We start from the raw sequence: 26448 nt of genomic DNA on the forward strand, positions 1-26448 counted from the left end.
GCAAGCAAGCCACTTTTAATCCTTGCCCACTACAGAATAGCGAGCTACTTTTCAGCATACATGGACGGGCTAGATGTACGGTAGGCTTGCTAGCTAGCTATTGTTTATCATACCCAACTACAGTCTAGCTAGGTTCTTTTATATCATACACGAAACGTATCCACATTATATACTAGGGATGTGCATCTCCATCACTGAGGCAGATGCGATACACATCTCGATACATTGCTAACGATCCGATACATTAAAGATACATATGAAGCAACTACTAATGCGATACAATATGATTCACCCCTATTGCGATGCAGTGCGATTCGGCATAATTTGATTCAACACAATGCAATTAAACGGGATATGATGCAATGCAAAAGAATATGATGCTGTGCAATTCAATCTGGTACAGTTACTTTGATTTTATTTCTTTGGTTCTTCTTAAGCAGACAGCAAAAATTAACTAAAAAAGCCCCATTTTTACTTCAAATATTTGTTTTGTGCTGCCTGTGTACTTTGTAGCTGCATGGCATATTTTGCAAATTGCATGCATCTTGTCAAATTGTCTGTCTAACTAGGTTCAGGCTAATTTGCTGTCACAGTGGGGTGTCAGTCAGGACATAGGTTCCAGGTTCAGTTGTTTATTGGGGATTTTGGAATGGGTGTATGTGGGTGTATGTGTGTGTGTGTGGTTTCTTTGGCACAGACGCACACAACAACAGCACAATGCTTGGTCTCCAAGGTCTTGGTCTCCCCGGTTTTTCACTCTGCAGGTGTTGGTCCGGTACTGAGGTTGGGGAGGTCAACACTACCTTTATATTGTCCCGTATCCTTGGCCCTATTGAGGCTCTGAGTGGGGGCCGAAGGATACGGACAGTTCAGAGGGCAAATGGTGACCTGGGGGTGCGCCTGTGCCTTGGGTTACCTGTGGATACCTGCTGATAAGGGGAGCAGCAGGACCGGTTTGGGCAGGTTTCAACTGAGTTGTAAAAAGTTGTTGCCTGTGAGAGGTGGGGGTTGTGCGCAAACAAAGACAAAGATAGAAACAGAAATATGTGGCCCTTTTCTACAGTCTCTCTCAAAAAATCCGAAGTGTCACCAAACATTTGAGTTGTAGCACTTTGATGGAACGTGCAGCTCGTCCTCCTCCACGATGATCTCCGACTTGCCCCGAACACACCTCCAACTTGCGCAAGACTTGGCCGAGAGACTTGACGAAAAGTGGCCACTGACAGTAGTGGAGATGAGAGAGCACTCTTGAGAAACAGTTTAGAGAGGAGGAATCAATCTAAATATAAAATTATTGGTCACATTTCTATATAATAAAGGCATAGGACCTCTACTGATAATTATATATAAATATATTGGATTTTACAGATGCAAAGATACTAGAAACGATGCATCCTGAGTTCATCCCAAATTGTATCCGGTGCACACTTTAATCGGGGCAAGAGCATCATGAACTTTTATGCCGGTGCACCAGTGCAAAACGGTGAATCTTACTATATATAGGAAATATACTATATATAGGAAATCCTATGAGTATGGACGTTATCTTACATTAAGCGTTTTCCTCTCCATTGACGTCCATTATAAGGAAAAGGCTTAATGTAGGACAACAACCACACTCCTAAGATTTCGGTTTTGATTTTTTGACAGGAGGAAGTGTTTCTGACAAGAGATGTCCACTGAAATTTGGTGATCACTGATTGCAGTTTTGGAATATTAATCCACGTTAAGGGTTTTAGAATGTCCCCTTGATATTCATGATCGTAAATCTTGACTCCCACAATAGTCTACTAACATTTGTAGAACTACACTTCTACAAATGTTAGTAGACTATTAAGACTATAAAGAATTACTATTACTATTAACTATAAGAACACTTCACGTATTATTCATAATACCATTTTTCCATGTAATATATTGCATTACACCTTTATGGCTTGGAAGCATTTGAGGTGACTTGCGAACTCTAGTTGTTGTTGCCTGTTGTCGCACTTTAACACTCTTTCGCACGTAACTTATTTTTCATGCTATGTAGCGCGCGTTAGGCTACGTTACATGGTTCGTTATGTTTTCTTTAGCGTTATTGAGCTTCTCATAGTTTTCAGTTAGCATTTGCTATATTTTTTAATGTTAAATCTCTGTTTCCTCAAAGATGAAATTAGCTAGATTTTTTCCAATCTCGTGTTCTAATCACACCGGTTTTAGCATACGCGCTAAACAGGTAATCACACCAGTGTGAACGCCATTGGCCCGCGAATGAGTACATACTTCCGCTTAAGCAGAGGACGTCAGTTGAGTAGGTGATCCTTCAATGTGGCCCAGGACACATTTGTGTTTACATTGTGTAACAATGAGGTGTGTGGCTGCTGTTCAAACCTACTACACCCAGGGAAAATAGTTTTATGGGTGGGGCTTAGACACCTATGCTACATGATAAAGAACCCCCAGAGTTCGATACAGGGAAGAAGCCAGAGACATGATTCAAGTTGAAATAATTTATTGAAAATGCTTTATAATATTCAAACGACAATTTATTAAAGTTAAAGAATATAACATGTTGGAAGAGGGATAAAAGTATGCACCACTGGGATTAGATGTTTCCAATTAAAAACACATTGAAAGTGGGTGAATAGCTGTCTGGGGGGGAGGGTATACTATTTACCGCTAAGGATTCCACCCGTGTGAACAATACTCACCGCTCCGTGCGCAGCCTCACTGGGTCAACACAGCAAACGTGAACTTCAATGTGCTGGTGCAGATCACTAGACATGCAGGTGAAGGGAGACTCCACTACAAACTAAACCCCCTCCACCAAACAGCCTGAGCCCACTGCATTCAGGTGCACTACCCTAATCGAACAAAGATTTAAAACGCGCTAAAACCAGCTAGTTTGGTCACACATCACAGAATATACAAAGATGGCGTATATAATCTTATGAGCTAGACAGAAGTTTAACTACTACGCCATGCTGCTAGCTTAAAATATGAATTAAAACCATGAAGCAAAACAGCAGCTAGCGTCACCGACTGCCCCAAAAAATACAAACAGTCAATCAGTACAGACACATGCATATTACCCAGAATTACTACAATTACCTCGGATCGCCATAGCCGCGACTCTACAGTACCGCGAAATGAGTTTACCTGATCTAACCACACTGACTAGAAATCATATGATTCCGGTTGAGTAGCCCTCAGACCCGACAGCACTATCCCGGCCTACAAGCACCTTTCAAATCAAAGCGAAGCCAGGTTAGTGCTGTACTGCCAGGCCATCTCTGTCACAACCTCAAAATAAATGCACATAATTGTTATCGGCAACCGCAACACGGGTTACCTCCGCCAAATTGGTTTTCATTTGTGAAAGCACTGGCGATCTGTCCGTAAAATGCCACAATTAATCGAAAACAGGTAAACCTCAGACAAACCACAGTTTAAAAACACTCGCCACACACGTACCACTGGCCAAACAGGAAGCGGAACAAGGGAGGAGGCAGACTCGGATGCGGAAAACGGGTCGCATGACAGGTACGAGGGGTTTAAATAGACGAGAACATAACAGGCTGTAATCGCCTGGGTGGCAACCATCACACCCCCAATTATCTAAACCCTATGGGAAGCCAGGTAACCTATCCTGTCACAATTGCTAATAGAATGTGGCCATATGCGGCCCAGACCACCTCCGAATGTGGTCTGAGAGATCGGATCTCAATGTGTCCTAAATGTGTCTTTTGTGCGTACACCTGTACTTACCGCTGTCCACTTGTGATCGGATCACCAAAGACGCATGTTAATACCAGTTGTGAACAGGGCCTAAGATGAACAATGGTGTATGCTTGATCTGTGGCCCAGCTCAAGGAAGAGACCACTTTTAAGCAAAATTCACTAGAGGATGAAATTTTGGAGAAATTAGAACTGGGGTATTCTGAAGAACAGATGATGCAAATGTTAGAAGGAGTTAGGGTTAGATTCAGTGAAAGATAATCAATCGAGAGCATCAATCGAGTCAGTTAATGGAGACATGAGAAAAGCTGCAGTTGGTGGTGTTTGATGGAGTGTTTGAGTGTATATTTTTTGTCAGCATAATGACAAAACCTCTAATCTTAGCCACCTTCCCAACACATTTCTTTCACATTTAAGGCCAAATTGCCCAGTGTGGCAACCCAAGCCTACTCAGGCTGCTATGGGGTGGTCTTTCACTTTGGCTTAGTCCACTGGATTACTGCTTTGATCAAGAGAGAGACAGAGATGAAACCTAAAGCTGTATAATATACTTTAACTAATGTGTTGGATTGTGTGAAACTTTGCTGTGGTGTTGGTTATGGAACCAGCAAATCATTTCAGATCAGCTCCCATTTGAAAAGGGCTCCTTAGGGTGGATTCCTGCTGTAGCAAAGGTGAAGAAGGATTCATACTTTTACATTTGTTAGAACTGTGTTTGTGTTTCTGAATAACACTTAAACTTAAGTTGAAGTGCTTCATAAGTATAGATGGATGATATTTACATCTTTGTGAGCTGCCTGATGACGGTGTCTGATATGCAAATAAACTATTGAATTTAGGTGATGATTTATACAGCATTAGTCACCATGATTTTAAGAATACACTTTAAAATGAGCTTTCAGGAGGTGTCAAAGTTTAGCTAATGCCCTGGCCTTTGTGCCATAATTCAACTCCGAGGGACTGTGCTCCTCTGTGTTCACCTGCTGGCTCGTAACAAGAGGCCACATCTCTGTTTATGGGCACACATCTCCATGCTAAGCTCAAGCCTCTCTCTTTCTCTCCTCCTTTGTTTTTTACTGGTTTTCTGTCAATCCCCCCCAGTCCCCCACTTGCTCAGCCCCTCTATCCTTTCTATCTTTCTAGGTCACGCAGTGCATGCCACTTCCTGTTAAGCATCTGCTCTTTGTCAGCGCTGTAGCGACGGGCCACATCAGCACCTTGTCCAGACCTCTAGCCCTGTGAGCTCCTGGTGACTCTGGCCTGGTGTATTTCATATGTTGTGGGGGCTGACATGAACTATGCAGTTCTGCAAACCACTACCAGTTCATGTACCCTGGTCACCTGGATCTTGTCAGAAAGCTGGTGATGGACAGCTGTGGCTAACATGCGCATGCATGAATGTTCTCAGCTGTATGTTTGAATAGCTGCATGAAAGACCCCTATGGGCACATTGTATAGCACCGTCATACATTCCACTGTCCTGCACAATACAAACAGTACATCCAACAATGTCTGATCCTGCTAGGGGAGGAAAGACACTATGCCACACATGAGGCATAATCTATTATTGCCTGTAACAGTCTGATGGACTCTGAGTACTGAGAACCACTCAGTACTCTGGCCTTTTCTCCCAGCATGCCACCTTGAATCCAACCCCTGTGACTCTCTGCTCCACTCTCAGCAGGATCCTCTGGCAAATTCACTGTTCCCAGCACCACAGACTATTTACTCTTTTTCACAGGCCAGCTTCTGTGGGGGTTACCATGGCTGTATACCACATTAGACATTAACAAGTGCCAATCAGAGCCAGTTGCCCATGATAACATGCGTAGCTTCATCCTTGCTTCAATGGTAATTGAAGTCATCAAAGCAAGCAAACAATCACCTCTGATCTGGAGGACTAACGAGTAAATGGGAGATTAATGGTGCCATGAGGGTCATCCCTCATTGCCTGTGATCCCTCTCTGGCCAAGTGGAGGCGGCGTCAGGGGGAGCGATCAAGACCCCATCAAAGGAGAGGGGAGGAGGTGGAGCTGGAGGCATGAGTGCCAGGGGGAACCTCTAGTGCACCTGCTAATGAAAGTGTGCTCATGATTAATTCACAGACAGGTGCATTCCAGTGACATCCTTGCTTGGGCCTCACATACACAGTCACAACTCACCTCTTCAAGTACTCCTGCCAGACAGCACCACCCACTCCCTGTCCATTCTGTATAAATATCCAAATGAACCCTCCTTTATCAACATATTGGTCAGCTGCTCTTTGCGTTATTTGCAAGTTGTTATTTTTATATGCAGAGCAGTCCCTGTTTTGTGCAGAAGCCTTTAAGTAACCTATTGGAGCATAGAGCAGTGCATGGGGTTGCCATGAGCAACAAGCCACTTTTTAGGTGTTGTTGTGTCAAGCGACTTACAATGAGGTGTGTACATAAATAGAAATATAAGTTCATGCAGACAAATCCACAAATCAGTTTGCAGCAATGGGGGTATAGTTGTTCAAGTGAATGACTATGGGTGCACATTATTTACACTCAATTGTGTACTCTTATGTATGCATTCATAGAGATTGGTGTGCTATGTTTTTACACAGGGCATACCTGTGATTCTTATAGTGTGTATACATGTTAGAATATGTACATACAATGTGTGATTGTGTATATTTGTACATCTGTTTTTTGTCAATAGTGCTGTGTGTTTTGTATGTAGGTTGCTGCATCTATTCTGTGTGATTAACAGTGCATGCTTATGTTGTGTGTGTGTGTTTGTGTGTGTGTGTGTACGTATGTGTGTTTCTGTGTGTGCGTGCGTGTGTGTGTGTGTGTCTGTGTGTATGTTTGTGTGTTTATGTGTTTCTGTGTGTGCGTGCATGTGTATGTGTGTGTGTGTGTGTGTGTGTGTGTGTGTGTGTGTGTGTGTAATCATGCACATGCTGGTCTTGGTGCTTCCTTGTGACAGGCGCTCTGCAGCCCTGACCAATGCCAAGATGACATCTTGACATCCCCCCAGTGGATGGATGCTGTACCTACTCACGTCCCATAAGAACAGAGAAGGTGGCTACCAGTGTAAGGCTGTAAATGGCAGTGGCACTCATGTTGTAATCATTACAGCACCACTCTCACATTCCCATAATGGCAACCAACTTCCGTTGCAGCAGGGACACTTGGAGAGAAGGACTACCCAAAGGTTGGAAAGCATGAGTGAGAGTATTAGAGGAGGGAATGATGGGAAGACCTGACAGAAAGAAGAGAGAGCAGGGTAGTGAGAGGAGTGGAGAATCAAGAGACAGAGGGAGGGGTGTAGAAATTCTTGTGGAGTCTAGAATAAAGCCCCGCATGAGATCAAATCAGCCATTAATGGGCAATTGGGGAAAAAATATAACATGCATTTGTGTGTTACCACTCTGATTCTGAGAGGATGACCAGCTGTGGTCTGCCAGACACATGGATTACTGTATTGGAAGCTATTGACAAGCATCCACCTGCCATGCACAAATTATGAACACCCATTGGCATTGGACATTTATGAATATTTATCCCACCTGCTAATTCCAAAAACAGTCCATAAAGGCTAGCTGTGTCTTTAGGTTGTTTTCTTCAATAGAGAGTGCTTTCTGAAATAGAGCCCTTTCTATGGGCTGAACCACACTCACAATGTGAGAACCAGCACACTTCTCAAGTCCACCTTATGACAGCTCAGTCTCACCTTGTCAAACACATCCTGTAAACCTGGCTGGAGTGAGCACAATGTCCCAACCTGCTTCTCCACACTGCTGTTCAAAATTTCAGTCAAGGCCTCAGGCTCCCTATCAGGGTATCAGACACATTTGCTCAATGCTGCATGGACCAATGATGTAACTCATGTATTGTTCTAGAGCAGGTGCTTCACTTTCATCAGCCTGCACCTCAGAGATAGCACTATGGCCCTTGATAAAGATAATGTGTGTGTGTGTGTGTGTGTGTTTGTGTGTGTGTGTGTGTTCAAGCAGTGAGTCGTGTGTGTGTGTGTGTGTGTGTGTGTGTGTGTGTATGTGTTTGTTTGTTTCTGTCTGGCTGTCCTGATGTATTTTGAGTGTTAATCAGTGTGTCTATCAATGTACTCATGTATTTGCATGTGTAACTATGTGTGTATGTGTGTGTGGGTGTGGTTGTGTGGGTGTGTGTGCTCATGCAGTCTTTTGTTTGACATTTCTATGAGATCAATCTGTAAGCATGCATTAATAGAGCCTGTTCACACAATGAACTCAGGAGCCTGTGTTCCAGTGGGCTCTGTGAGGGGAGCCTTTTAACTTTTTTTATTGTTTAAACAAATTGTTGTGTCATGCAAGATAGAGACTTGTTTGGGACAGAAAGACAGAGAGCTGAAGGCTTACATAGTCACAGTAAAACAGGGCGTAAAAGAAGTCTCCCACTATCCATTAGTTTTCCTTTTATGGGTCACAGTTTCCACTAGTTAAAAGAACGAAAAGGAAGCAACACAAGGTCCTTGCTTTCATGTCAATCAGTGCGGTCATCCACAGGGGTAGGGCCAGTCCAAGGGGGTGGAGCCCATGCCCTGAGGTGCTACAGCTGTCATAGGCTGACCCAGTAGAGGGAGTGAAGGTGATAGAGTTTTTTCCGTCCTTCTCCTCTTCCTCCACTCCTGCCCCTCTTTTACTCAGCATCACCACCCACTAAGAAAGAGAGTCATAAGTAATAAGAAAGACATGTGGCAAAGCTGTGAAAAGGCTTGGTCTGGAGGGAAGAAGGATGTGGCCCACAGGCCAGCAGCTGTACAGCAGAGTACTCTCACTCAAGAGGAGGCATCGTCAGAGGAACGTGCGTGCTGCACAAAAAGATGGAGCAAGGCAGCAGACAATTTTTAAATAGAAATGGCACATAAAACGCTGGCGCTCTTGGCTTTTTATCTTCCCTGTGCTCAAACTTTGCTTATTCATCTTAATGACTCCATTTGGCTGTGACTGCTGAAAAGGCTTGAGGATGACAGTCTGCGGACAGCAGGCCACAGCGCGAGGCACCTCACACTCCAGTGTTTTGTATTGTGGCTGCATCTTGGGCTGTGATAGAAGTGCCCTCTGCCAGTGGTAGGCAGTACCCTGCAGTAACACTGGGCCTCATTTGTGGTGGACTGGGGAGGTCAGGGAGCACCAAGTTCAGACAGTGTGTTTGTGTGCATGTGTGTATGATGGATGGGGAGGGTCTCTGGAGTGATGGGGGGAGGGGGGAGGGGGGGCAGGGGGGCTGTCTCTCTCTCGCGTTTCTCTCCAGCCCGGAAGCGGAGTGTCTTTCCCTTCCCCCTTCCCCTTCAACGAGCAACTCGCCCTTGGTCAGGTAATAAAACTGAAGGATAGTATCACAGGTCACGGTGAACCCAAAGTGGCCCCGCCCGCCTCTGTGTGTATGTGTGTGTGTGTGTGTGTGTGTGTGTGTATGTGTGTGTGCACGTGTGTGTATGTGTGTGAGCGTGTGTGTGTGTGTGTGTGTGTGTGTGTGTGTGTGTGTGCACGTGCACCTTGCGTGTGTGTCTTCTGGGAGGCTCTCACCTGTGCCTGTCATATATCCTGCTGTGTTTGCCTTGTTCTCTGTGTCTGCCTGTTTGCTGACCCCCCTGCCCCCACTAAACCCCACCCTTACCTTCCCCTGCAGCTCTGCCCCTGCCTTTCTGTGTCTCTCCAGCTGTTGCTGTGCCGACAGCCCACTTTAGAAGAGTGGCTGCCCTCCACATCAACACTGTCTCCACTCTACCACCTGCTGGTTCACACACACCACTGCAGGCTGACCATCACCTCTAGACACCGTTCACCCTACTCACATCCATTCTGGTCCTGAAGAATAATCCCAGCCTAGAGCATCTGCTCGCCAGATGCTCTAGGCTCTAGGCAACTCCATAAATGTGTATGAGCCACTTACATGACTTTGATAGAGATGACACTCAGTGATGTTGTGAGAGTATGCAGGACTTATGAGGATAATGAAGTGCATATTTTCACAAAGTGATGAGGTTTTGGTGGCAGCCTCATGAAAGAGCTGGTAAATCTCCATAATACTTCTCACTGAGGTAGCAGCTGTCCTCATCCATGCACTTGCACTGGCAGCTCATCCATTCAGAACCTTTCCACATTCCAGCCATGAATACCATCCTCTCATACCATCAGTGCCAGGGCCGAATCTACTACAGCTGGTGCTACATGGGAACTACTGTCAAGGACAGAAATGAGAGGGTTTTGGCAACGACCTGTTGGGCAAGTAGAGTGCCATTTCTACTAGCCTGGTTGCAATTCCAAAAAGCAAGGAATCTTATCTTGCCCCTGTGATTCAGAGTTTCAAAAAGGAAAACATCATTAAAGAAAAAGAAAATAACCACATGAAATGTTGCTGCAATTTTTACCCACAGTTATACCACTTGCTCCTGAAAATAATCCCACAATGGACTGGGAATATAAAAGAATACACCTTGAGGACTTGGAGAAAGACCTTTCTGTTTCATATCCAACCTTGCCCAACTCATTGTCAGCTCATCTCACCTCAAAGAGCCTTGCTCTGAGGGCTTCTCATTGGTTCTCCTCCTTCCCAGCTACTTTGCCCTCCTCACTTCTTGCTTTAAAATCAGTTCTGCACTCATTCTGTCTGCCTGTAGTCTGGTGTGTGGACCCACCTAATGGGTCACAGTCAAATTACAATCTTTAGAATCAGGAAATATTAACAGTATGAACATGTCTGAACACTTCACAGGAGAATTCCCTCTTCCACGTGAACATCTACAGATCCCAGTGGCTGTCTGCTTTTCTGTCTGGCTGTCTCGTTTTGCTTGCTTTTTGCTGTCTGTCTGTCTGTCCCTCTTTCTGTCTGTCTGTCATTTTGTCCAGATATGTCTAAGTTTTCCGCACAAGACAGAACATTATTGTGTGTGTTCCTCATGGGGTCGTGATAATTTTCACCAAGTATTCAACCTGTTCCTGCATACTTTTTCCACAAAACAACTCATCAGACAGACAGAACACTAAACAGACAAACAGTCTGGGGATTCCTTGGCCTTCCTTGGTGTCGAAGGGCCAGCCATCACCCTTGCTGGAATGACTATTGCCTTCTGTGTGCTTTCTTCTGTTCAGACCCCCTAATCATAAATAAAGTGGCTGATTGGAGTGTTTGCTTTTTGCCCCAACCTAATGGCTTTACAGTACATTTGAGGGGGAGGTTGATAACTGTTAAATTCCCCCCTCATCCCTCATTAGTAGCTGGTACCAGAGATGTTCTAAATACACTGCCTCCCCTCTCCACAGTTATATTTCATCCACCAATGAGGGGCAGTCAGGCTAGCAGAGCTGACCTATGTACACAGACGTATGTGGTCAAGCCTTCCCAGTCTGGGATTGCCAGTTTTACTTACCATACATTCTAAAGGTTGTGACATAAACATGGGTTTAATGGCACACAGCTCCATTCCCTGCCCACTTCCTCTCCCCCTACCCACTCCGTCTTTCTTGCTCACTTCCTTTTCCTCAGTCCACTTCCAATTCGTTGGTCCACGTCCTTTTCACTGGTCCACTCTCTGAACCTCAAATTCCATCAGGGATTCTGAGCTGAATAGTTAAAATCCCCCTTTTTGTAACTGAAAATGTCTGAGGATTTTCTTTTGTTAAATTTTTATTGCTTGTGATAATGGATATTATTGAAGGATAGACAGAACCAAGATGTGTTGATGTAGAGAAAGTGGATAGGAAAAGGTTTGTATTTCAAATGTCTCTGGTGCTTCAGCTGTTCCCCTGTTCTCCCCCCTCTGTTCCCCACACACCTACACCAACATGATTCAGTAGATGTTCAGAATATAGCTAAGCCCTAACTCGCTCTTCTCTCCCTCTCATTTTGGAGTTATTTTGTATTCTTGTTTTTGAGGGAGACTTCTTTAATCTTTAGCCTTTCGTGTCTTTCCGTCACTCCTACTTAAAACTGCACATGTCTTGTCTTTGTTTCTGATATCTTGTGTGTGTTTTTATTGTTTTCCTCTGCCCTTGTTTCTCTCTTTCTCCTCTCCTTAATCCCTCTATCCATCTCTGTCCCCCCTCCACAGTCTTTCTCTTCTCCCCCTCTCTGTGTGTCCACTCGTCTGTGTTGGTTTCTTTTTTACTCCTGTTCTTTTCTGTTTCCAAACTGACCAAACTAAGCCTTTCTTGTGTTTCCAGGCTTTTCTTTTCCTTCCTTCTCCCTTCTTTCTTGCAGCTCAATTTAAAAAGCGCTGGTGTGTGTCGATGTCTTATTCTCATTTTCGTTAGATTGTGTAACTTCACTTTGTTCATGCTATTAATCTACTGCTTCTCTTAACACAGATTAATCTCTCTCTCTGTCTGTCTCTCTCTCTGTCTCTCTCTCTCTCTCTCTCTCACTCACTCACCCTCTCTCTCTCCTCCCTCCCTACACACTCCTCCACAGCAGCCTCCTCTCATTCATCGTGTGGCTCCTCCATTGTGTGTCTGCACTCCCCTTCACCCCCACTCCCTTTCTCTATGTCTTTCTGTCTTTACCTATTGCTTGTTCTCAGTGCCTAATAGCTTGTTTAGTGTCTTGCCCTGCAATGTGCCTTGACTAGTGTGCCATAAAGTGCTGTATGTCTGTCATTCACCAGAGTGTAACCTTCAGCTGGGGAGGGCTTCTTTCTCTCTCTCTCTTTCTCTCTCTTTCTCTCTCTCTCTCTCTCTCTCTCTCTCTCTCTTACACACACACACACACCCTCTTTCTCTCACACTTTTTTCTTGCTGTTTTTTGACCTTGATTTTGCTGTTGTTTCTGCGCTGTGGCGCTTTAAGAATAGTGGTTTCACTGGGTGTGATGCAGCCACTGCAGAGGTGTACAGTAACTTTGTAGTAACTTCAACTTAACAAGACAGAGCTGTGCATTAACACCATGGTAACTCCAACCAAACACAACCACCACAGAGCTGTCTCTGTATTGCCTTATATTTATTGATATTATAAATCCACATGTAATTCCCAATATTGTTCATCTTCAGCCATTCTTAGATTTCATTACAATTGTTGAATTCCTTCTTTAAATGTTTCATACCACATATGCTATCTCCAAACCAGGTAAGGCAATGTCATATCATTGAAAAACAATATTATATAATATATAATAATATATAATATATTGATAATGATTTCTTTTTTGCTTTATAATTAGTGAGCATCCTTAAGGGAGAGGGGTATATGCATATAACTGGCAATCATTTATTGTCAACAGCAGTCACAGACACGTACGCAGTCATGTGAGCACACACCTGTGACACACATGCCCAGATATATGTAAAGTGTAAAAACAGTGTTAGCTGTTACTAAAACTGAAATCAAACATGCTCTGTGGGTTTGGCTTGGGCCACACCCTGGGGTCACCACAGTGTTTTCTGATATGACTGCTGATTCACAGCTGCTTCAGGAATCTAGACCCTTGTCAAGTCTCCACATTACAGCATACTATGGTGGTGTGCTACCCACACACACACACACACACACATACACACATACCAACCCTGTTTTTTGTCATCATCATTCTCATGTTTTGTGTCCCCCTTCTGAAGGTCACCTGTAGGGTTCCCAGGCATATGAGCCCCTTGCCCTTGTTAGTAACAGTGCCCTGTTCTGCAGGCACAGCCCGGATTGGGAGGAGTATGAGTACACGTGAGCATGTGTGCGTGTTGCCACTGGATATTAATACAGTCATACTTTCACATGTTTAATTTGTTTCCTTACACAGAGAATTGATGGATGTAGTACTTCTGCTATGGCTAGTCCTTAAATTGTGAGCGAGTGGTTGCTATGCACCTCAAGCATGACTGCACAGCCATGAAAGTTGGCAGCCGAGCTCATCCCTAGTGGTGATATAACACACTGTTGTCAGATGGTGTGTGGCTGTCAAACATATTTGAAATGTGCAAGCCGGGTTCTTATGTACCTTCTAGGTCACACTGTAAGCCCTGAGCTGAAGTGGCACCTTTTTTTCTCCAATGTTGTGCCACTGGCCTTCCTTTCCATCTACAGAGTGAAAAATGAACTAAACGCAGTTTTCCTGTTTGATGCCCACCCCCTTCTGACAGCTGTAATTAAAGCATTGCTTGGGTTTAATATACCGCAGTCAAGCTCATCATGGTTGCCATAACTCCTGGAGTGTCATAACGCATGGTGTTAGAGATTCTCCAGCGTGGTTTGAGTGGGCAGTGACATTGCGCTTGAGTGGGGGGTGGCATTGTGTGCTTGAGTGTGGGCTGCCTTGCCTGGAATCACTGGTTAGTGCCCAAGGTCCATACCTCCCACACACAACGACAAGTGGAGATTTATTATCAGCTCACATCCTCTCCAGCAGAGTATGAGACAAAAACAGCCAAGGATTTTTACATTTTTTAGAAGGTCCAAACAGAAATGGCAGTGTAAAGGTCCAAACTCCAGGTACCAGGTGGATGGTTTAGTTTCCGGATGCAATTTTCAGGAGTCTGTCCAACCCCCCTGGCAGGAGCCCCAGGTGGATTGGCCAGGCAGAACATCCACGAGTCCAGAGCGAGTTTCCCATGGGACAGGCCACGCCCCCAGCAATCAGACACAGATTGACCCCATGTGCTCTGTTCTCGCAGGGCGGGTGGAAACAAACCAGGCAACAGCCCCAAGGGTCAGCCACCAGACGAGGCCGACCGCCGCGCCGATGGCCACTCCTCTGTCTCAGACTTGGCCAATTCCCTGACCAGTGAGATGGTGATGGTAAGACTGTTCCTCCCGAAACCTGCTCCTCAGTGTAGCTGTCCTGTGATGGTTGAAGCAATTGTGGGTAACTATAGCATAGGGCTGCTGCTGTTGCACAAACCAGGGAGCGGAATGAGTGTGAGAGAGAGACTGACAGAGCCTCTGAAGTGTGAAAAACTCAACTAAGGTGACTTGCAAGAGATCAAGAATTGCACGTACCACAAAACCTAACAATTATCATAATTATAGTGTGATACTGGTGCTTCAGCGCAATGACAAGGACTTCAGTTGCCGTCTATAAGCAAGTAGCAATTATGCAGAGTGCACACGGTTAGTCCTTTGATTTGTTTCTGACTTTGAAAAGTTAATTGCAATATTTAGCTTCCCTTGGATCGACAGCATACACAAAGAAGCACTCAGAATGGACCGATGCAACCACAAACCAAAAGAGAATGCCAAAAACTTTGACCTATAGCAAATTAGATTAAGGACTTTTTCAATTTACAACAAAACCAGTTTGCCTATAGCAGTGCCCAGATAACATAAAAGAAATAACTGCCTTTGATGTGTTTGGCAGCATTGGACATTTGACTGCATTTGGCAGAGATAGTATTGGTGGACAGCTTTATCAAACAACAGGCCCTACTGACAAAGATGTAAAGTTTTGAGTTTACAGTTGCTCTTAGTACATTTAAGCCTGGTGTGCTGTAAATCCATCTGAGGTGAGCATCAGGTGACATATTGGGGCATTAATGCTTTTTTATTATTATGCATGAACACTAGATACCAATCCATGTATAAAGAGGTGTCACACTGTCTTCAGTCACTCAAAATGTAACAAGAAGCCAAAACTATTTTAAAGTTTAAAATTATATCAAGATTGGCTTAAAAAAGACAGTTTTCCTTAGTCCCATGTAGGGCACAACTTTCAATGTAAAATCTGCAAATTACTTTCCATCGGTCTTTCAGATATCCATATGTGGTTCCAGGGAGGAAAATTCCATTGAAGTTTGAAATGTCAAACCTGGATAAGTCAGAGATGATGAGACCTTTAGTAGCCCGATTTATCATGTAGGAACATTTCATTGTTTTTCTTATGCCCAAGGTGCATCTTGTCAAATCTTAAGTACCTGATGTAATACATGTAATTTGTAATGTATTCTGTTAAGGTGAGTAACATAATCTAAATACTTTGGATTACTTTCTGAACATTGTGTTTTTAATTTTTAAAAGAATGTAAGTAAAATTTTGAATGTGGCATATACTGGTTGGGTGATTCTCACCAACTATGTCCAAGTGATGTCAAAATCTAAATAGCTAAACTTCAGTGATTTTTTTTTTACTGCAATACATAAAATAAAGTCTATATTTTTTAATTATGATAACATTTCACATGAAAAAAACATTTAAAGCATTTTGTGAAAGTTTTATAAGGACGCACACCTGTATAATTCTCATTACCGATATGTTTTATGATGAAGGAAAAAGACTAATTAAAAGGTCTATTTTACTGAACTTTACACGACAAACAGGTGCATGAAATGATCACAACAGTACATTAAGAGTAGTTTTCAAAATATTTTAACATACTTTTAAAATACAATTTCTCTTATTACCGAAATACAGAAGCCATTTGAAGTACCATTTTTCAAATTATTTCTTTGTCAATTGAAACCGTTCTTTAGGGTTTTTTCAAGAATGTTCATCCGACTGAGGTTCGGAACGGTTATTTTTAGAACATTCACTTAGCATTGTTGTGGCTAACATTTTGGCATTTTAAGTCTATGGGCATTTCATGGCAGTTTCTTCAGAAGTGTAAATGTTAATCCAAAAACTGTACATTACATGAAAACATGAGTTAGAAAAGGCACGAGCCACCCTAAATACATTGAGACTGAGAAAGGAGTGGCTTAACAATTTAATGTATAATATGCGTAGTGTAAAATTGTTGGAGTAATCGCAGTTTTGAACATGTGAAATTTCACTCCTTTTTTGTCACTGTATCTACTCGTTAGCTAGGTAGCTTTAATACTACACATACTAGCCTACTAGCTAGCTGAGCAGCTAATCCAGTGCAGCCAAACTATGTAAAATAGCAAGCTAGCGATCAATATTAGCTTAAATAATGAAAAAGAGTTACTTACTTCAAGATGCTTCTTCAGGTTAGAGATCGACTCTTTTGAAGCGGATAGCAGCTTGGTTGCTGGCAAACATAGCTTGCATTGTACTGTTATGTTTTTTTCACGAGAGGCATATGGGAGATTGCCTATCATTGGATAGATTTTCCAACTGAATAAACATTAAATGAAAAAAATGAAAGTAAATGAAAAAAATCCAATGTAATCCCTTCAGTAATCTAAATATTTTTAAAATGTAACTTGTAATTTGATTACCATCAATTTAAATGGTAACTGTAATGGAATACAGTTACTTACATTTTGTATTTTAAATACATAACGCTGTTACATGTATTCCGTTACTCCCCAATCCTGGCTATAAGCCTGTACCCTTGCAATGTGTATGTGTTTTATGTGTATCTGTGTGTATGCATGGGAGTATGTGTGTGTGTGAGAGTGTGTGTGCGTGTGTGTGTGTGTGTGTGTGTGTGTGTCTGTCTGTCTGTCTGTCTGTCTGTTTAAGTGTGCTGGTCAGAGATCAGGAGAGGTACGTGTGTGTGTGTGTGTGTGTGTGTGTGTGTGTGTGTGTGTGTGTGTGTGTGTGTGTGAGGATTTTTCAAGTCAGTCTGTGTCTCTACTGTGAGAGGATTACCCAAGTGTGTATCAGTGTTTGTGTGTGAGTATTACCCGAGTGTGTATCAGTGTGAGTGTTAGAATTACCTAAGTTTGTGTCAGTGTGTGTGAGCATTCCATTAGCATGTGTCAGTGTATGAGAGCAATACTTGAATATATGCCTTTGTGTATGAGTTGTGTGTCAATGTGTGTGAAAGCATTACCCAAGTGTGTGTGAGTTTTGTTAGAGGATTACCCATGCATGTGTATGTGAATGTGTGTTAGTGTATGTGAGTGTGTATGTGTTTCCTCCATTAAAGACTGCAGATAAGATCCCCTCATTAGGAAGATCTGGGTGGGAGGAAGAGAGAGGAGGAAGGCTCGGCAGCGCTGCTATCTCCACCTCCCAGCTGCCTGCTAACCCAATCAGCCCCTAAGAGAGAGAGACATGGGAAGAATACCATACAGGGATAATAAGTGCCACAAGTCTAGGAAGTCAACCTTGGGCTGTGCCTCTGGTGTCATTCTCTTCAGCTAGGGAGGGCATTTCTCTCTCTCTGTCTTTTTCTCTCTCTCTCCCTCGTTCTCTGATACCAACCTTTAAATGGATTTCAATTGCTCTCTCCACGTTAAGCAGTGATAAGGAAAAGCAGGAGAGAAAGGAGAAAACACTCTATCTGTGATCTGCTGCCTTTTAGAGAATTATCCTGGAAATTAAACGCCACCAATTTGGCTAAAGAAGGTTGTGTGTCCCCAAGCCCACCATAGCCCTCCTTTCCCACTCCAACAGAGGAGAATATGAAGACATATAAAATGAGCTCAGGGTCACTGAGAATATAATGAGGGTGCTTAAACCAAAATAATGTGTGTCATTCCTTCAAAAGGGGTGATGCTTCAGACCTGGTCCCAGAGGAGAGGACTGGTGGCTCCAGTAGCTCTGATTTCTATGTTCAGTGGAGTGTGATGGACAGAACCCAAAGCAGGGAACTGACTGAGGTCACTGTCCTTTTCAGATTTAGATCCACCTCCCCCTTTCTACATTCCTATCACATATTAGCTCTCTGCAGCATTAGTTTGTAAGAATCAATATATACCACTGTCTTTCTGGCTGGGTAAGTTGATGTGTTCATAGTTTGCATAGTTTGAGTGTCATTACAGAATGTTTCAGTGCATTTTGAGTATCACTGTGACTGTGTGTGTGTCAGCTAGTGTGTGTTCGTGCATGCATGGATGTGTGTATGCATACATGTGTGCAGCGGTCAGCATGTCAGAGTGTAGTTCCAGCACAAGGGTGTTGTTTCCTTGGATCAACAGTGTTAGTTCCTTTGTCTGTGTGAATACAACATAATTCCATTCCATGTTCATCCAGTGTCAGTGCTGAAGTAAGTATGTCATTGTGTCAGTGCTACAGTGTCATTGTCTCACTGTGTCATTCCCGCAGAGAGCCAGTGTCTCTGTGTGTCAGTGCTGCAGAGTAGCAGCATCTTAGTGAATGAGTGCAGCCAACACTGTCTGAGTGTTACTCCCTGTCCTTGCCAGCTGTCTCCAGGCTCAGAGGAGGATGACCATGAGGGCGGCGTGAGTGAGAAGCTGGGTCGCATCCAGTTCAGTGTGGGCTACAATTTCCAGGAGTCCACCCTCACCGTCAAGATCCTGAAGGGTCAGGATCTGCCCGCTAAGGATTTCTCTGGGACCTCTGACCCCTTTGTCAAGATTTACCTGCTGCCCGACAAGAAGCACAAGCTGGAGACCAAGGTCAAGAGGAAGAACCTCAACCCACACTGGAATGAGACCTTCCTGTTTGAAGGTGAGCTCAGCAATAATGCCGCCTCTCTCTCTCTTCTGCCATCTAATCCTGCCATCTGAAGGGGTTATCAGTTGGTGTAACCCTCCATCTTGTTCCCTTGTAAAGGCAATGTTGTGACCAGTGGACATGCACACACACCTTTTTCACAAGTAAATGACCGTAGACAGACTCCTCATTTATAAAACATAACCCTTATCTTAACCTTTTGTCCCAGTATTGATTTTGATGATATGCCACTGTTGTACACTTGAGCAAGGTACTTAACTTGAATGGCAGCAGTAAATATCCAGTTGTATAAATGGATGATAGGTAAGCTATGTAAATTTCTCTGGATAGTACATAGAGTGTATTGTATATAATAACCGTGCTATACATACATATGCATGCAATTGCTTGCAATTGCATGATTACATAACACACATGTGTGAAGTGTGATATGTAATCATGATGAAGTTACATAATGTGTGTGACAATTCTGTTAAGTAAGATTTCTGTTTCTTTTGTTTTCTTCTTATCTGGTATGTATTCTTCCTGCATTTTAAATGATCTGAATGTGCCATGGAATAGCAGTGTAAAGTCCTAAAATATCAATGCACTTGTAAAATATCAATCACTTGTACCTGAAAAAATATTATGTGTAAAATCCTTCCCAACACATGAATGTTTTATTCCAAGAGGTCTATGTCCCATTTTAAATGTATGCTTACAAGTGGTGACCACATTGTGGTGCATGGATGGTGACCATGTTGTGGTCTGTTGTCTGTCCCAGGTTTCCCATATGAGAAGGTGGTGCAGCGCACTCTGTATCTGCAGGTTCTAGACTATGACCGCTTTAGCAGAAATGACCCAATCGGGGAGGTGTCCATCCCACTCAACAAGGTGGACCTGGCACACATGCAGACCTTCTGGAAGGAACTGAAGCCCTGCAGTGATGGCAGTGTAAGACTGAGGGAGGGGTGTGCGATACTCAGGGAGGGGTATGTAAGACTGAGGGAGGAGTGTTTAAGAGTGAGGGAGGAGTGTGTAAGTGAGTGTGAATGTGCGCATGCTTATGGCTGAATGAATTTTATGTCTTTCAGGGTCGTCGAGGAGATCTGCTGGTGTCCCTGTGCTACAACCCCACAGCCAACACCATCACTGTGAACATCATCAAAGCCCGCAACCTCAAAGCCATGGATATCGGAGGAACTTCAGGTACAATCAATCCCCCTCTCTCCATCCCACGCTGCCCAGTCTTACCAAAGATGGGTTCAGCTGTTTCTATGCCTACTGATATAGCATCACTGCCCAATCTCACCATAGACGATTTACATCTCCTATCCCAAATGAGTTCCTTGTCCTTTGACATATCATGTGCACCTACTGCCCTCTCTCAGTTCATCTACACATTCCATGTATCACAGTTTCCAATTGGTCAACTGTCGAAATTTCTGCATGTATGTAATATTCCTGCAGTGTCCAAAATATCAGTTAAATGCCGGAGTTAGGCATATTTGTGAAAACAAAGTGTTTTTACCTTTTATGGAAGACAAATCCACTGCTAAAGTTGTTTTAAATTGTGTCATCCAACTGACCTTACAACTGGCAATACGAAACAGTCACATCAATGTAAAATTTAAACTTATCGTAAACTGTCAGGAAGATAGTCACTGACTGCATCAATGAGGTTTCAGATTTGTTGAACTCTGACTTTACAGCTGACCTTGGTTTGTCATGGTACCATTCTGGAAGCTAGAATCACAATGTAACAGAAGTGAATGAGTCAGCTTGTAAATGTTTGTAAAGATGGCCCCCTCACTGTCAAAACAAAAATATACAATTATTTATGTATAAAAATCTGCTTAGCACAACAATCAAACAAGCAAAATGTATATAAAAATTGTATATGTATAGATATTTCCCTGATTTTAATTTTTAATTGAATCTGTTGTTTTGTATTATTTTAACATTTGTGATTTTATATTATTTTGTTAAGTGTTTAGTGAACACACAGGCAAAATCTAAGCTTTGCAGACAGCTGCAGCTCCACTAAGCTCATATTTCCCATTAACCCCTCATATTGCCAACTGTGGTTTACAGGAGCATAACCTGTAAGGATTGCAATGTTAGGGTCTATGTCAGGGAACGGACAGTCAGAAGAATCAGATGAGAACAGTCTTGTAGAGACAAGGTTTATTCCCCAAGGGTCAAAGTTACACACACAAACAGCACCCAAATTAAGACTGTCTAGGCTCAGATGAGCACTCACAGAAATACCTAGGTGTGATTAGGCCACACCTTAGCAGTCATTGATTGCGTTTAAACAGAGTGACATGACAGTGAACTATAGGCATTGCTATGGTGAATACCCTTTGTTCTAGGGCAGTTCCTTTTTTGAGCAAGTAGATAAATGTGCAATAGATGGAAGGATAAGTCAATAATGAAATGAACAGATGACTCAATGAGAAGAGTATCAATCAGAATGTAGATCCTAACAGCTATAATAAATTAATGTAATGTCATAAGGAAGTGACTGGATCTGACTGCTCATACTGCCCTTTAATAGGATCTTGCCACACCCTTATTCCTTGAATAATTAGTGTTTTTGATGGACATTTTCTTTGATGATCTTGATTTGAGCACTTGATGGAAAGAGTTGTTTTTGGTTGAACTGTTTTATCTCTTGCTTGCCTCTTACTGTGGACAGAAAATGCACAGTCAATGCCTCCTTAAAATAAATTAACATTGTTTTATTGTTTGTATTAAATGTGTAATCATTCTGCAATGAGCTGCACTGCCAGCCCTTCCTTGCAGAATGTGCATAGCATTGCCAGTCCCTGGGTTGGTCATTAAGCGCAAGCGCAAGCACAAGCAAAGCGCAGTTCTGACAACTCTACTGTGCTAGAGTGTTGGATAACGTTGTGAACCTGACTGAGGCCTCCTCCCGTCTTGGTATCTCTCACAACGTCACTGTCTGTCGCTGTGGCAAGCTTTTTCAGTGTCTCTGCCTCAACCACTCTCCCCCTCCCAGACCCCTATGTGAAGGTGTGGCTGATGCACAAGGACAAGCGCGTAGAGAAGAAGAAGACAGTCGTCATGAAGCGTTGTCTGAACCCGGTCTTCAACGAGTCCTTCCCTTTTGATGTCCCAGCCCACGTACTGAGAGAGACCACCATCATCATCACTGTCATGGACAAGGACAGGCTGAGCCGCAACGATGTCATTGGCAAGGTAAATACTTTCCTCTGCCCACAAACCCGATGAGGAGCACCTCATCAGAAGGGTTAATGGTGGCTGCCACAAGGGCAATTTCTGCGCAGGCACACTTGAAGAATACAAGACCGAAGTTGGCAGAGCAGTGTTTAAATATTCCTCCACCAAGCCTGATAAAACTCATCTCAGCATGTAAGTGTACATTCAGTGTCTGTTTAAGCTTAGCAGTGGTGCAAGCCACACATTACACAAATCTATGCATGCTTTATGTCTAGTTGGTGAGCATTCTAAGGCTATCCCATTCCATCTTCTCAACATTAGCAAACTGCTCATCAAACACCAGCATTCTGCCTAGCCCATTCAGTTACAGACATGTTTCATTTCATAGATTGAAAGTTGGAGACTTATTTTCCATCTGTGTGAGAAATCTGTATGTTCAGCAGTTTATTGGGCATCTAATTATTGTGAGTACAGCGAATTCAACACTCAAAACTGAGGTTTAATTGTATGAAGAAGGAGCACATTATGGCAGACTCATCGAGGTCTGAATTAATAAGGCTGCTACCTGTCCATTCCTGGGATGATCTCAAATTACCTTCAGCAGTTTAATGGCACCCACTGGTGGTGATTGCCAATCATTGCAACGCTTTCCTATGATTGTCCTACGACAGCAGTCCTATTCACGTACACAGGATATATCTTTAATGTCATTAAATATTATTTACCACCATTTGTCGCTATTTGCCTTGTTCCTCCATTCATACTCACTAGTATTATTCAGTGCAGTTTGAGTAATATATGTCCGTGTCCGTAAATGTTATCGTTTATGGTGTTTTGATATTAGCAGCTGAACGCATGTATTAATTTATATTATTTCTAAAGCTATTATCTGCTCTGTCCCAAAGTGGTAGAATGAGCACTGGAATTACTTTATATCTTCCACTGAAGAGTTAAAATCTGTTCAATCTGCATCTTGTTTCAACTAGCCCTGAAGTGTGAACATTAATGCTATATCCTCACAAACATTTGCTATATCCTCAAACTTCCTCTTGCACCTGTTATGGCACTTAACAGAACATGATGTTATGTAATGATTCCTACTGTCAGATTGTGGCACTTATGATTTAGTATCATCTCTATTCCTAGCCTAACCTCCTTTTATGCTCTTTGTGAGTTTCCCTGGATAAGCGTCTGATAAATGACTAAATGTTTTTACTGGGTGACTGCTGCTTAGCTGCTACAAATTTGTGAAACATTTTCTGATTGTTTGGTAGTAGGACAAATATAGTTTATATATTTTATCATATGAAAGAGTGTTTTTGAAGAAGTCCTATGGCACAGATGTTGCCATTTCTAATCTGCATACTGAGTGCCTGTTGCAGGCACCTCTGGGTTGCTTGACTTCTGAGGTGCAGTAGTGCACTGTGTGTTGCTGTGCAAAATCACAGGAAGGCACATGCCTTGACCAGCACTTATACAAAGGTGTAGAGGTGAATACGGAGTGGCATATTTCATTGCAGTTTCTTCCAGTATCTATTAAACTATTATAATTGTTCTGCCTTGACTTGCCTGCTACTGTAGGCTGCTAATGCTTCCCTAATTCACTTTGAATTCAGTCCTAATATTTGCACATTAGAATCTCCATTCACAGATTCTATGCATTCTGAACCCTCCTGTGAATCAGTGTTACTTGCTCCTAATCAGGCATTTCATTGTTGGGTCTGGGGGTTTCACTCAGGCTCAGGCCCAGATAAGGCTGAAAATTATTTAGCAGCTCAGAGTAAGAACTTACACAAGGAATGCTGTCCCAGAAGCCACAAGAAAGCATTGGTTACCATGGTTACTGCTGACCTTGTACTCTGGCCTGGTCACTAGGTCTGGGAATTTCTTGCTCACTGACTAATGGGTATGAGTGGCCATCTGTTGTATACATATACAGCTGCATTGATTTATACTTGCAGACCCAAGGACCTGTCCCTCTAATTAAAAGCTTCACTGCACTGTAAATATGCTCAATCATAGACACAAAAGCATTCTGCTCTTCCCAAAGCTTCCAAGCAGATACCTCCACTGCCGCTTGCTTTTCATTGAATTCAGATTCACAATGGCTTTACTGGCAAGCCACATGACTGCAGGTAGAGGCATCTCTCCAGCTCTCTGTTTGTGGAACTGAAATTCAATGTATCTCTATTTGATATTCTGATAACTATCATCTTGTCTGACCCAAATCTTCCCCCACCCCCTGTAGCTTTGCTGCACATTTAATGCATTGCTAAAACATCCCTGCTTAGCATCATTCATTCTTTGTCTTCTTCCAATTTGCAAGTAATCTTTTTTAATAGCAGTTTTGCTGCCGTATAAACCATCATATCTAATATCTCCATCCCCTCTCCTCCTCTCTCTCTCTTTCTCTCTTTCTCTTTCTCTCTCTCTCAGATCTACCTTTCATGGAAGAGTGGGCCTGCAGAAGTAAAACACTGGAAGGATATGATGGGGCACCCACGTACCGCCGTTGCCCAATGGCACGCCCTCAAGGCCTGACGGCCTTACCTACTTTCCCCTACAACCTCCCTCCTCTTTCTTCAACACCCACCCACCCCACCCCACCCCAGTCGCAACACCACCCCCACCCCCATGTCCAACCCTGTCCTTATGCACAAGACTGACAGTCTACCAGGCCATGAGACACGGGTACGATTAGCCATTCACTGGACTCTATCTCAATCTCCCTCTCTTTCACTCTCTGTCCTTTGTGTTTCTCTCCATCCCTCTCTTTCCTTTCCCTCTCACTCTCTCTTTTTCCTGTCTGCTTTTGTTTTTGGGCCATCCCCTCCTACAAATGATTCCCTCTGTTCTGACCACCTGCTCATCTGTCTGTCTGTCCATCCATATGTCTATCCATCTGTCCTTATGGAGATCTGTCATGCCCTCCACCAACATCAGGCCCTGGCATCATAGAAACAGCCCATAGGAACAGACAGTTCCTCACCATGCTGGCCTAGTCCTACACAGTCTGAAAATACAGAGGCCTGTTGTGTGGGATAGTGATGAGGGTAGGAGCACTAACACCAGGGATGGTCAGGGCTAGCTTGTCAGTCATATTCCCATCATTGCCTGTTTCTATAGGAGGGTGGGGATTTTCTGGGGTCACCTGTGCCCCCTTCTGTCCATTTGCTTTCTGTCCACTTCCCCTTATTCATCTTGTGTGTGGGTCATCTAGGCCTCCTGTTTTCTCTCCTTCCTCTCATCCTGAGCTCGATCTCTGCCTCTGGAGACACACAGATGATACAAAAGCAATGATCATGACCAACCTGGAGACAAACCAATGGATGGAAAGTGGACTCATTGTTCCGGACTGAGACCCAGCGCTCTGGTCTCTTTGTCTCTCTTTCTCTCTGTTTCTGGAATCTTCCCTGTCAGGAACCCTCTTGTTGTTTGTATGTGCCGTGGGTGCTGTGCTGTACCTCCAACAAAAGTAGTGTTTCAAAAAAAAAACAAAAACAAAAAGAGAAACAAACTGCACTGGAACAAAAAGAAAAGGACAAACAAACTTTTCCCTGAAGGACAATACCAGGTTTTCCAATGACAACAGAAATGAAAGCTCAGCAAGGGAGGAAAAGTCTAAGAACGAGTTAAAAAAGGAGCAAATTTAATTGATGTCATTTCTTCTTTGTAAAAAGAAACTGAAGAAAACAATCAAAAAGTTCTTCCATACTTAAAGCGAAAAATAGAAGCAAAAAGCCAGTTTTCTGAGCCGCACTGTGTGCGTGTGTGTGTGTGTGTGTGTGTGTGTACACTATAGATTGAGTGTTGTGGCGGGCTCTTCCTGCCTCATAATCTCCAGCTCTCCGTCTTTTTCCTCTCTCTCTCTCTTTCTCTCTCTCTGTCTCTCTCTCTCTTTCTCTCTCTCTCTCTCTCTCTCTCTCTCTCTCTCTCACTGCCTCCTTTTTCATCTCTAAATTTTCCCTCTCTTCCTCTATTGTTCCCAGTCCTCTCTCCCTCTGTCTCTCTTTCTCACAGTGAAACCCCCTCACGTGTGACATGTGGGAGTGGGGTTAGGCTGATCTGCACTTTCTGATGACGATTGAAAATTAGTTATAAGGAGGAAACGTGAATGTTTCCTATTTTCAAGGGAGGGGTGCTGCAAAGGGTGAGCCCCAGGGGAGGTGCAGTCTGGGTGGGGGTGTGGTGACAGAGGAAGAAGAGGTGGAGGAGTAGGGAGGGGGGTGTGGCTACATCCATGACCCTGCCCCCTGTCAAGTCAGGCCAGGGCAGAGACA

At 43.3% G+C, this 26448-nt stretch overlaps 1 protein-coding gene across 3 annotated transcripts in view; it reads left to right on the forward strand.

The window, feature by feature from the left end:
* The window catches only part of syt7a (synaptotagmin VIIa), a 133362-nt gene extending 107284 nt beyond the window's left edge, over positions 1-26078 (forward strand). For all 3 annotated transcript variants that reach the window (XM_036535147.1, XM_036535146.1, XM_036535145.1), the window contains 6 exons: positions 14335-14458; positions 18709-18976; positions 19746-19915; positions 20056-20170; positions 21987-22186; positions 24605-26078. In XM_036535147.1, coding sequence (XP_036391040.1) covers positions 14335-14458; positions 18709-18976; positions 19746-19915; positions 20056-20170; positions 21987-22186; positions 24605-24709 — 982 coding nt within the window. In that variant the 3' untranslated portion in view covers positions 24710-26078. The remainder of the gene's footprint in view (positions 1-14334; positions 14459-18708; positions 18977-19745; positions 19916-20055; positions 20171-21986; positions 22187-24604) is intronic.
* Positions 26079-26448: the final 370 nt, after the last annotated feature.

The sequence above is a fragment of the Megalops cyprinoides genome, chromosome 8, assembly GCF_013368585.1.
Source record: "Megalops cyprinoides isolate fMegCyp1 chromosome 8, fMegCyp1.pri, whole genome shotgun sequence".
Taxonomy (NCBI): Eukaryota; Metazoa; Chordata; class Actinopteri; order Elopiformes; family Megalopidae; genus Megalops; species Megalops cyprinoides.